The 12,146-nt window shown below is 40.4% G+C and overlaps 1 protein-coding gene across 4 annotated transcripts in view; it reads right to left on the bottom strand.

The window, feature by feature from the left end:
• Positions 1–32: 32 nt before the first annotated feature.
• MATN2 (matrilin 2) overlaps positions 33–12,146 on the bottom strand; it is a 71,723-nt gene continuing 59,609 nt past the window's right edge. For 2 of the 4 annotated variants that reach the window (XM_038128690.1, XM_038128693.1), the window contains 5 exons: positions 9,515–9,667; positions 5,444–5,515; positions 4,829–4,933; positions 4,489–4,584; positions 33–1,683 (listed from right to left, as the gene is read on the bottom strand). In XM_038128690.1, the coding sequence (XP_037984618.1) occupies positions 1,631–1,683; positions 4,489–4,584; positions 4,829–4,933; positions 5,444–5,515; positions 9,515–9,667 (479 nt within the window). In that variant the 3' untranslated portion in view covers positions 33–1,630. The remainder of the gene's footprint in view (positions 1,684–4,488; positions 4,585–4,828; positions 4,934–5,443; positions 5,516–9,514; positions 9,668–12,146) is intronic. The other 2 variants (XM_038128691.1, XM_038128694.1) reach the window with 2 other exon arrangements.

The raw sequence follows: 12,146 nt of genomic DNA, 5'->3' as shown, positions 1-12,146 counted from the left end.
CATGGTGCCAAATCCCAACGGGCTGGGGCTCCCTTAGTGTTTGCTTTTGGAGTGCTAATGCAAACACAAGGCATAACATAAGGGACAGTAGCAAATTTGGGATGTTGGTGGGTAACCCTAAAGGTTCACTTATGTTAAATATTTCACACTGTTTTTACCAAGTGAATCAAGTACTAATGTGCATTAGCCCCTTTGTTTTTTCCTTCCAAGAGTGCATATCTGTAAAAGGACAAACAAGATATAGCTTCTAGATGTGTAACATACGCTTTCAGTAAGATACCAGTTAACTTCACAAAGCTGTTTTTAAATCGGTAGCCTTTTTTTTAGTTTTATGAAGATATTGGAGACAGATGAGCTGGTGTTCTCAAGTCACAATTGCTGAGAATGTCATTATCGTAGAGATTTGTGCCTGTTTTGTTTGAGACCATGACTGCAGGATATTCCTTATTACTAGGGATTGTTAATTGAGGTGCCAGTGATTTTCTGACAAGGTAAAAGCAAGCACCTAATGAAAATCAGAATGTACCTGTAACCTTGCAGAATTCGAAAGTATGCCAAAGCAGAAGGTGTCTTTCAGAGCTTGCTGTTATATGTCCATATATATACACTCACCACCACACTCACCAACTTGTCTGAGATCATTTAAGTTTTGCTGCAACTACTTCTGTTAATAAAGTGAATGAAGTTTGGTGTTTGCATTTGGAGATAGTCAAGAGGCAAACTCTGAGGTGTGTCAGAGCAAAGGAGGAAGTGCTGGTGTATAAACCACAGATCTGGATGAGTTGCAGTCAAGGGAAGGGAGTGAGACTTGAAAACATTGCAGGTCGCCAGAACAGAAGCAGTTTGCTGGTTTTGTTTGTGTTGTAGTGTTTAACAGGTGTGCAGCTAGCTGAATTGACCAAGTAATATTTTCAGAATTATTATACTACTTGCAATCAGGAAAGTTAAAGAATCAGTGATTACTGACCAAAGGATAGCAGGGAGAAGTTGGGTAGTCTGGACATGAGGAAAAGTTTTTGAAACTTTAAGTTGTAATGCCCTGATAATCCAGCAGACTTCCCACTTCGATGATTTAATTCCATCACAGTTTAAACACAAATGTGTAACCCTATTTTTACTTCCTCCTGATTCCAGTAGTAACTGTTGTTAATCCAAGTAACTCTTGTAGAATCCAAGTCAAGCCTTATGGCTGTGAATGCTGCCTCACTTGTTCTATGTATGTCTATACATAGAACTATATATATATATATACTCAAACTGTGTGCTTAAAATACTAGGAGTGGAGGAGGGAAAAATAGACAAGCAAGTCAAATTCATTCCCTAAAAATACTTCAAAACATGGAGGTTTCATTTCAAAAAATAACAGCATTTTATTATTTTGCATAGCTTATTTCAGTTGTTCTGCTTAATTAGAACTTCTGCTAGTTACTAAATTGTTTATATAAAATTATCAACATTTCTTATCTGCAATCAATGCAAGACAACACATGACATATAAATGCAAGGATCCAGAATATTCTTTTCAACTTCAGACACAAAGATGTTATTTTACTTTGAACCAGTTTAAGAAAATAGCTCTGACAACTTTGTATGTATAAATATACAGTGTAGCGTACACTTAAAATTCTGATCAGTATTTTAGTCTGTTTTCCAAGTCTTCCATTCTCTTTGTCATTTCTTCCAGTAGATAAAAGTTAAGGAAAGAGAGCTACTGATAGGATGCATTAATAGAAAAAGTCAGCTACCTGATTGCTATGGTCCATAAACATTCTCTTGTTTCTCCTCTTGGACTCCCAGGAGATTCTCATACAATATTCCCCTTTATTTTCTTGTTCTGATTTGATCAGCTGAGTTGAGAAAGCTGTGTGAAGCCCCATTCCTTAACAGGCATACCTTGACATGGCGTTCAGACTGCAGCTTATTAAAAAGGCTGGTTCTACAGATTGATTGCTTTTCTCTATTTTAAAGTGAGGGTAAATATTTATCTAGTTAATGCTGTTTAAAAATGTTTCACTTAATCACGTGGAAAACTCCACATAATTATAGAACTCTGGGGCTCTGAGACCCCAGTAAGAATGTCTGCTCCTCATGATCTGTTCCTGTCCACAGTTGTGACAGTGGTTTCCAGACAAATGTGGAATAGAGCACAACAAACTCCATGGGATCTAGGGCTGGTTCCAGTTACAGTAAGAAGCTGTAGCAATGCAAAATAGTGTACAGCATCCCTTTCCTGATGAGCACTTCCAGTTGGCAGGAATGCTGTCTCCTGCAGGAAGATGTTGGACCAGGAAAGGCTGCAGCCAGGGGTAGCTGGGAGGAAGAGGAGGCCTAGCATCAAGTGAGATCTGAAGGCACTGAGATGTACCTCAGAAGGATGATTTTGTTGCACCCCACTCCTTGCTTGATTGACTAGAGTCTTGATTTCAACATTTTAAGGTCTTGCACAAGGGAAGATGGAGAACTGGGGGAATAAATTGGGATCTTTGACACATTGCTGTTAGGAATTTTTTAGGGCAGACAAACGAATAGAATTTGGCCTCTTGAGTTTGGCCGGAACAGCCACGTGTACTAGTCCCCCCTCCATTGTCAGCAGGAAATCTCTTGCTAGTAAGGAGCAAGGGTGGGTATCCTGCTTCTGTGGGTGTCCAGTCTGCCTGGACATTGGGCTTGGTAGTTTCTCATCTGTCTGCTGCGGCAAGGTTACTCTGCACAGGAGCACCATGTGAACTGCATTTCCTTCAACAGCCGTATTTCTCAAGTGTTTACAGAGGCAAAGTTGAAACAGTGAAACTGCACTCAACTTACTGATAGAAGTTAATGTGGCTGGATAAAAACCAGTTTGGACTGGTCCCTCTAAATTTGTATTGTGTAACTGGAGCTACTTTTGTAGCCAGTTCTCCCTCCCCCACTCCCCAGATCTCTGGATGACAACGAGCCAGCAGTCTGAGTTACCAAGGACTAGTGTAGCACCTCATATCTGAGCTGCTCTTGAGATAAGGCAGAGAAACGAAGTTTGTAATACAGAGGAAACTGGATGGTTCATACTCCGCTCTGAGGAAGTGCTTAGCACTGTTCCTATCAAAATTCCTAGTCTCTGGTTCGGTGTTGACAGGTTTTCCATCACTTTGAGCCGTTGGAGTAAAAATCACTAGGTTGCCTGCTCACATGGTAAAGCAAAAAAGCACATGCTGCTAAGCTTAGTAACTAAGCTCTTTGAGTAAGCTCAGGGTTCCTCACAGCCCTGCTGCAGGAGATGGCAGTGAAGAGCTTCTGAAGGGGCAAGAATTAGTCTCCTTTCTTGTCAGCATGCAGGATGGAATGCTGCATGTCATATAACACTTAAGGATGTGGGAAATTACCTAGAAATTTTTCTCCAAAGTTGTTGGAAGAAGTCCCGTCAGAGGAGTATGTATGTTGATGAGCATTCAAAGCACCTAGCAATAACCTTGCACAATGGCTTTCACCTCGTTTATGAAATGTGCTTTGCATGGAGTAATTTAATCAAGTGATTAGAACATAATTCCTTAAAGTGTCTGCCAAAGGATTCACCTGAGAAGGCGAGAGATAGGCTGGCTGCTGCAGGGAAGGTCTGAACTGGTAGGCAATGTTCTGCATCAGGTTACCAGCCACGGAGGGCTCTGCTTGCCTCCCTCTGGACTGACTGTTCACAGCCTGAAGCTGTTGCTGTCTAGGAAGCACAGAGTGATGAGCTGTTGGTATCCCTGCACTCTTCTGTGCAGAGAATAAGTGCTTACTGCTCTTGCACACAGTTACACATCTCAAGTAGAAGATGTGATGTCTTGTTAGCATTTATTTGATTAGAAGCAGCTTTCATGAAGAAACAGGAATTTGCTGCATAAATAGTTGATGAGTTGTATTGCCAGTTTGCTGCTGTTTCCTGAGATGTGGACATTGCAGGCAGGGTAAAGGCTGCTGCACTAGCAGCTCCCTTGAAATAGACTAACTGGGCGGCAGAAGCTAGTGATCTACACTTTGCTAACTTTTATCTGAATTTCTTTTAATGCAAGATTAACCAAACCTGAGTCCTCTGATTTCCTCTTCATCTAGAGTATGGTTTTAAATGACTCACTGCATATGGTGCCTCACCAAGGAGTTCAGCAGGGAAACATCTCCTGTACACCTGTAGCCAGTAAGTGCTATTTCAGTAGCATCTGAAGAAGTAACCCAAAGCAAAGCATGTTAGTCTTGAATTTGACCAGTTGTTTCTTTGCTGTTCCTGAAGGTGCTTAGTGTAAGGGGTTATTAAAATTCAAGATCCTTGTTAATATTTTGGTTCCCTCTATGAAGGAGATGCAGATTAAAAGTTAAAGGCCTTGCTTCTTGGCAACTATTATGTAGTTTAGATTTTCATTACAATAAACTGATTTTAGCTATGGAAGTAGTTTAGACCCGATGCAGAAACATGTAGTTTGTTTTAACCTGCCTTTCTTATCTTTCCTGTAAGAAACAGTTCCTCAGAAAGGATATATCGCTGGGTGAGTTTTCTTACTTCACTGGTGGCATAGTTCTGGAATGTCACAAGGTTTTCACATTTGCACTGGTCGTTATCTTTTGAGGCTTTTGCTGAAAAACAGAAACACTTAAGTATAGGTTAAATGCTGAATAAATTGAATAGGTTGGGGAGGAAATGAAAAAGCATTATAAATGCAGAGCAGGTTTAATAAAGCTTCCTGTTCTCAAAGCAGGTCAACATCCCAAAGAATGCCCTGAGGCAGATTCTGTCAGTACTGGAAAACAGTACACAATGTGTAGTCCTTCATGTTCAAAGAACAGTCTGGGCTGTTTTAAACAAAGGGAACCCAATTACCTGTTGTTGAGTGGATGGGACTGTCTTCAAAAAGATACTTGTGGTGTACTGCAAGATGTGGACAGTGAATGACATCTGTGATGGCTATTGTGGTTGATTCAGGTCCTGCAGGAAATCCCCCAAAACTCTAAAAATCAGACCCACTAAATTATAAATTTTTTTTCTACTCGCATGCACCGAGTTCTCCTTAATTAGTAAGTAATCTCACTAATTGCAGTGAGGATCATTCAAGGAAAGGATTAGGGATACAAAGATATGAGGGAACCAGGCTGTTAGGCTGTATTTACTGTATACATTATATAAGTTGTGGGTTGCAGAACTGGAAAGGAATTGTGAAGGTTCCTGTGAAAAACAGAAGTGATTGAAAGCTGAACATGCTTAAAGTGTGAAGCCCAGTGTTGAAATACAAGCTTCCCCGTGAAGTATTTCATTCAGATGATGTAAGAAGCATGCAGCCATGCTTTTGTTACAGTGAATCTCCATTTTTCACATTGCAGGGTGACTTGGAGGGGCAAGGGACGTGGGATAAACCATTTTAGCTGAATTGTGAGAATTCTCTACAGAAGGCAGCATGAAAAGGCAGCAGGAAAGGACATTCGAGTTAAAACAGCCAACCTGAAGGCTGTGGACCAGTCTTAGGAAGCCTCCCAGATGATGCATCCTGCTGGTGAGGTGACTCTTTCAAGGCTGGTAGATAGAAATTTCCAAAGGAAATGAGATCACAAAAGCAGCAATAAAAATGTTCACATTCCCTAGAATTGTAGATGTTTCTTGACAGTAGCTTGATGTTTGTCTCTCATAACACATGGAGAATGCCTCATACCTGTGCAATTTAGAAGAGGTCCAGTGTTGGTGGAAACTCCAGAACTTGCCCTTCAGCTCAGACTACCAGAAGAACTCCTCCAAAACCAGAAGTGGTTATTTAATAATAGTGAAGCAATCTGAAATGGCAGCAATCTACTTTGTGTCCTACAGTGAAAATTCTTTCATGTTTCATTATCCATCATCCTTTGGGGTGAACTGAATAAGAACATTGCTTGGAGAAAACTGAAGGACAGGAAGAAACTTTTTCTTTCTTCTTTATCATGGGAAACATTGATCAGGGAGTTGGGAGTTTTTAGGTGAGAAGGGTGCAGCAGAGTCTATTTGATTCACTATAGTTATAGGCAAAAAAAATGCACGTTTTTAGTTCATGAAGCATAGCCTTCAAAATGTAAGGATTTACTTCAGAGTCCACAGCCCCATCTTTTTAGTCAAGAGATTGAGAGGAAACAGAAACCTGCGCGGAGGTAGAACCGCAGCCATTGTGTGCCCTGCCCCTTTCTTGCCGCCAGAGCGCAGTGTGGAGGCGGCTGCGGTTCCTTAGGAATGGGTCCTTCCCTTCCCTAGGAAATGAACACTTCACTTTCGACTGGCTCCGGAGCCCTCCATGCCCCAGACGAGCTGAAGAGCACGTATTTAACAACTGCACGACGTGACCGGTGATGCCAGGGTGATGGAGCATCTGGGACACATCCCCTCCTTTGGAACCCAGAGCTCCTTCCCTAAAAGTGAATGCATGGGGGTAAAAGGTGACTGTGCAAATGAAGGCGACTGATATGCAATGAAGATGTAGTAGGGAGGTGGAAGATGCTTCTGTGACATCCAGGTTTGCTATAACTACTGGGGTCCCTGCTGATTTAGTCAGTTTTGACAGATGCATAATAATACACAGCTGTGCTAAGTTGTACTGGGAGGAGCTGAGGCCCTTTTGAGTAGAGGTTGGAATTACTGAGCGTGAATATCAGGGAAGAACAGATGAGTGGTTGAATAAGGAGTCCAGAGATCAGGCAGCAGAACTACAATATTTATATAGAGAGATACAGATATTTCAGTCTGCATGGGAACCAGCTGCTGGAAGGAACTCAGATTTTGGAGAAGAGTTCAGGGCAGAGAGGTGTGGGATGAGATCACAAGGGAATGAAATGAACAAGAAGCAGAGTCTAGGTGAAGAATGATCAAGTGGGAACAAGGATGGTGAAGATTTCTGTTGTAGGAGAAATGGAGCCGGTAAGATGAATTTTGAGTGTTTGATCCTGGGTAATGACTTGCTCTAGAAGTTGTTCAGGAGCTGCAAGCTAATGAGGGGGTTGTTTAGGAAGGGCAGAGGAACTGACCTGAAATGTCTGAGCTTTGGACACTGGACTGGTATGAACATGTAATTAGAAAAATTACAGATGCACTTGGAGAGGTGTGGCTGGAGGTCTCCAGTTTGGAATAGGTATTGGGCATTTAAGAAACTCCTCTTCAGGCTTCAGAAACTAGTTGGGGCTCTAAGATTTCTGATCTCATTGCTTCTGTGATGCTGGATAAACACAAGTAGTGACAGAGGCTGATCACCCTGAATCCCTTGGTGAAGTCAGTGCAATGAATAAATTTGTTGGGGAACAATGCTGAAGTTGGATGTTGGTTTTTAGTGTTCCATTTTTTAACAAAACACAAGTAATTTGTTAGGAGGAGCCTGTGAGAGTGTCATCAAAAGCAGTGTCTGAATATTTCCTGAACTGATAACTATCCACAGTTTGGAAGGAGAACAGAATGCTAACCAACTGGCTGCTGAGTACTGTCATCTCATCAGGGCTGGGGTCTTGTGACAAAAATAGGATATGACCATGTAGTTCAAAGCTCCCACAATGCACATGCCCAGGCTGAAGCTGCAATCATATTGAGTGTGTATTACGTATGACATTGCTGGAGCCTCGTTAGTGCTTCCAGTCAGATGAGAAATTAACATCAACCAAGGCAGTGAATGGGAAGCTTCCGACTGAATTCCTTTTAATAAGAGGCAAGAGGGAAAAAAAGCCTCCTTTTTTTGCCTTTACTACTTGTCATCAAGAATAATTAATAGTAATCAGCAGCTATTTTACAAGGCAGATGCTTTCTTGCAGAATAAAAGAAAAAAGCCTAACCCCCCCCAAAAAAAAATCTGGATGACTTCTACTTTAGTTGGAAACATGCAGAGCATCCACAGCTGGGACTAGGGATGAGAGGCTCTGTCAGTGGAGTCCATGAGGACAGGGTCTCCTACTGTCCTAACAAGGTGGAGTCTCAGAAGACCTCAGCTAAGGACCAAAGCTGGAGTAAAGACAAAAGTCATTGCTATTGCAAAGGAGGAGAAAAATTGTGCCGTGTACAACAGAAGGAATTTTAAAAAGAACTTTTAGATTGTGTAACAGGTTTGGAGGCAGAATTTCTGGTGGAGTGGGTTGATGAGTGGTTCTGGAGTGGGTGGTTCTGGAGTGTCCAGAAGAACAAGGCTGGGTCAGTCCTCAGTTCACAAGTGTGAGGCATTCATTGTCTGTTGTTGAGAGAGGTTGAGGACAGAAGCTGAAGCACCAGTGCTGCCCAGTTACTGGAGGTGTAGACAAGAAACTGCCACAAAGGGGCAGGATTTGCTTATTTTTTCATATTGTAAATAATGTAGTTAAAAGGAAAAAACATTGTGGTTGCTAACCACTGTTGTGGGTACCTGAAGGATGCCTGTCCATCACTGAGCTCTGGGGTTTGCTGGTCAGTGAGGGTTATTATACTGGGGTTTGCTAATGAGTGAAAATTATTGTTGTGGCTGCCAGATAGTTTTGGGTTTGGCTTCTCCAAAAGCTTTTAAGATGACATGCTGTCACTGGAAGATTATCTGCCTAATAAGGTTAATTGAACTGACTAGGTTTTATATTATCATAGTATTTAGTATTTCAAAAAGATGAAACTAGGGCTTCTTAGGACTAAAGGACAAAGAGTATGCAAGCTAAGAAATATCCCCCAAGTCTTTTTTACAGATTCTTTCCTGAGAGCTGTATATAGAAATGTCCTGCACATAATTTTATACAATAATGTGAAAGAAAAAAAGGGCAAAATCTGTTTGCATTTAATTCCAAGAAAACAACCAGATAAAATCTAGTGAAAATGAAATAATCTTACACAATTCTAGTCTTATGACTAACATCATTCTATCTGTTGTTTCTGAATTTTGCTTCAGGTACCAGTTTGAATGTACAAAAAATACTGACTCTTGGGAATGTGTGAGTGGGAGAGACATGCTGTCCTCTCTCTGCCTCCATAGCTTTCATCTCAGCTCAGATTACCCCTTCCCCTTGCAAAACTTCATCTAGGAATGTTTATATAAAAGCTGTTTGTTCCAGGGTGAAGAAGGGTGCTTTCTGAAACAAACCTTCCACATTTGTGTAGCAAAACTCAGAGCTTATGCATAACTGAAATCCACTCTTTGTAGCTGTGAATATAGAGATATAAAAATACACACAACAGCTCCTGACGATTTATTTTTCTGTGGTTTAGGTTTTTACTGCTTGTCTTAGGATTTTTTTTTTAAATTCTCATTAAGGTATTACAAATCCCTGATTATTTTCCCACATTCCTAATGAAATAGATCATGTTTATTTGGTGGAGTGGGGTTCATTGCATGGCTCAACTATAGAAATAGACTAGAGAAGAAGCAATTGATTCTTCTAGGCCCAGAATTGTACATCTTATGCAACCTTCATGAAAATAAAGGGAAGATAATTACTACTGCATTTACCCCATGATGGATTAACAGTATATATTCTTCATGTATTAAAGGGCAGAAAAATCCAAAAAGCAAAACACCTGAAAACATTCACTTCTATCTCAAGGAAAATGGAATTTTGTTACCTTCACAGATTTGGGCTCTTAGCTCTTCACTTATGTCCTCCAGAGCTGTGAAATCCTCAGCATAGAAGAGATGTTTATATGATGGCTCAGAAGCAATTTCCAGCAGTTCTTCCTCAATTGCTTTTCCTATTCCAATGGCATAGATGATTATACCTGGATTCAAAAGAAATCGCATATACTTATTATTTCAGCAGTTCTAATTCTAAGCACTTGTTCATCCATGAAAGGAAAATAAGAGAGAAAGGGAGAGCCCAAGAAATGTATATTATATGTAACTTTAAAATCAGTGAAGAAGCTTAATATGCTTTAAGTACTCAGATATTTGCAGAAACTCTCTTGTTTTGCTGTAATTTGACCTACAATTTTTGTGTTAAAGAGATGACACTTGCCTGGCCACTACTGATAGTAAATGGTCTCAGAAAGAATGTTACAAACAATCCAAGAGAATCACACAGTTCAGCCTCACAATTGCACTGCAAGTCCCTGGTTTGTGTGTGTCTGTAGGGTATATGCAATGCAGGGTTGATGGGAAAACCTGTTGCATATTAGCAAATGGGGCAGAATCCTGAAAGATGGCAGTAATTTTTCAGAAAAATACCTAAGTGTTTCATTGAAATCCTCAGAGCACAATAAGAATTGATTCTTGCTCTCTGGGGGGCAGTAACAGGCTGGAAGGCCCACACAGGAGTATAAGAAAGGGAAAACAAGAAATTTATGGGGCTAGGAAAGAAAAAGCCTTACAACAGGGATGCTCAGGACAAGTATTTCCACAGCAAAGGTGCTAGGGAGAAGTTAAGTGAGGATGTGTAGTTGTATTAACTCCGGAAGCAGGGAAGGAGGAAGTGGTTCAGAGCCCTGTCACCAGATAGATTTTAAACAAGCAATAACTACAAAACATAGAGGTCTTCAATAATCTCTTTTTCAGCAGTTATGTTTTTATGCTCATGGGCATATGATCTGATACAACATTTCTCTTTATATCAGTTCTGGCTTAGAAAGTGTCCACAACAAGTACTGATTTTGTGATTCCTAGTACAGCTATGAGCTTCACAGCTCTTACATGAGTCAAGAGAAGAAGCTGCCTTCTCTGGTTGCTTTCAGATAAAACTTGAGATGAGGAGGTTTGATATCTTTATTTAACATGAGGTGATAACTGCTGCACACTCACTGAACTGCAACTTTTAACCTTTCTGCTGAAGAATCATGGCCCTGATAGTACCACAAAGTATGCATTTTCCAAGTTTTTAACTTTTAATGTACCTCCTTACTTTTCTTCACGAATCTGCCTACCACTGCACTTTATCCAGGAAAGGAAATTGTCCACCAGAAGGTGATTCAATTCAATGAATGCAGCAGTCATGTTAAAATTATTGCTATTTAAAGACTTGGGGATATCAGTGATAAAGTATTCAAGGTCTGTTTCATATTGAGCATTACTCTATTGGTCGTGCTGCAATTACACAGGGAGTGGGTTTGGCTTGTAGCATTGCAGAGTCAGTATAAGTAGTCCAGAGCTGAGGTTTCATTCAGCAAGTAAGGAAATTGGTTTGTACTTCTTTCCTTCTGCAAATCCTCCATGTAGTTTCATCTCATTAGCAAGCCTCTAAATGTTTGGGGTTTTTAAAGTTATTTTAAAATCACTTTATCTTTCATTGTAATGCCACTCTTGTTAGCACGTGCCCTTCTCTTATCCTTGGGTGTTTTTCCCTTTTCTCCTTACAGAGAGGTATCGATCTTGATCAATGCTCTACTAATCATGTATCCAATTCTGATTAATATGTCAAATCAATAAAACAAGCACAGAAAAAAAGATGTGCAAAAAAGTCTGGGTATTTTCTCTGTGTTGTGACCCATCAGCCATGGTTCTTAAAGCAGTTTCTCATAAAATTAAAAAAAAATGTTTAGTGAAGAAAAAAGAGATTATTTTCTTGACAAGTTTTGAAAATTTTCAGTTCACTCTGCTAAACAGATGAAAAGACTCTGATTTGTGGTACAGGTGTTCTAAAGGATGGATGTCTGCCCAAACATATTAGAAATTAAAAATCACCAGTTTTCAGTCACATTTCAGCATATAGGCATGTAAAAACAGTAGGATAGACAGCACTACAGTTACATTCTTTCCAAAAGAGTCATCTTCCTTCCAGAACACCATTAGCACTATAAAACTGGTTAAAAATAAAGAATATACCCTATAAACAAAAATATAGCCAATTATTACCATAGTATTTCTCACAAGAATAGATTGCTGTATTTTGAAAGGACAGCTTGGGGTTTCTTTTATTGTTTTCCTAGAATTTTTTATTAAGTTCCCAGTGTTCCCAGGTCTCTGTGTGTAATGTCAGCCCTTAGTGGGTACATTCAGGGCACTCAGGGCATGTCAGGTGGGTGGCACCACTGCCTGTGGTGAGGCCCTCCCCACGAGTCCTGCTGTGGGGATGATGCATATGCCCGGCAGCAAAGGCCCTTGGGAACACAAAGATCTGATGTACAGGACAGCGGTCATTGTCACTGTACTGGCCAGACTGCTTTGGCAAACACTCTCTCAATTTGCACATCCAAACTGTTACTACATCTTATTCCTAACAATATTTGCCTTTTAGAATGAGACACCAAAAACACTGACACCAAACAT

This window comes from Motacilla alba, chromosome 2 (assembly GCF_015832195.1).
Source record: "Motacilla alba alba isolate MOTALB_02 chromosome 2, Motacilla_alba_V1.0_pri, whole genome shotgun sequence".
Lineage (NCBI taxonomy): Eukaryota > Metazoa > Chordata > Aves > Passeriformes > Motacillidae > Motacilla > Motacilla alba.
Note: the sequence above shows the minus strand (reverse complement) of the source record. Positions and strands in the feature narration are given on the sequence as shown.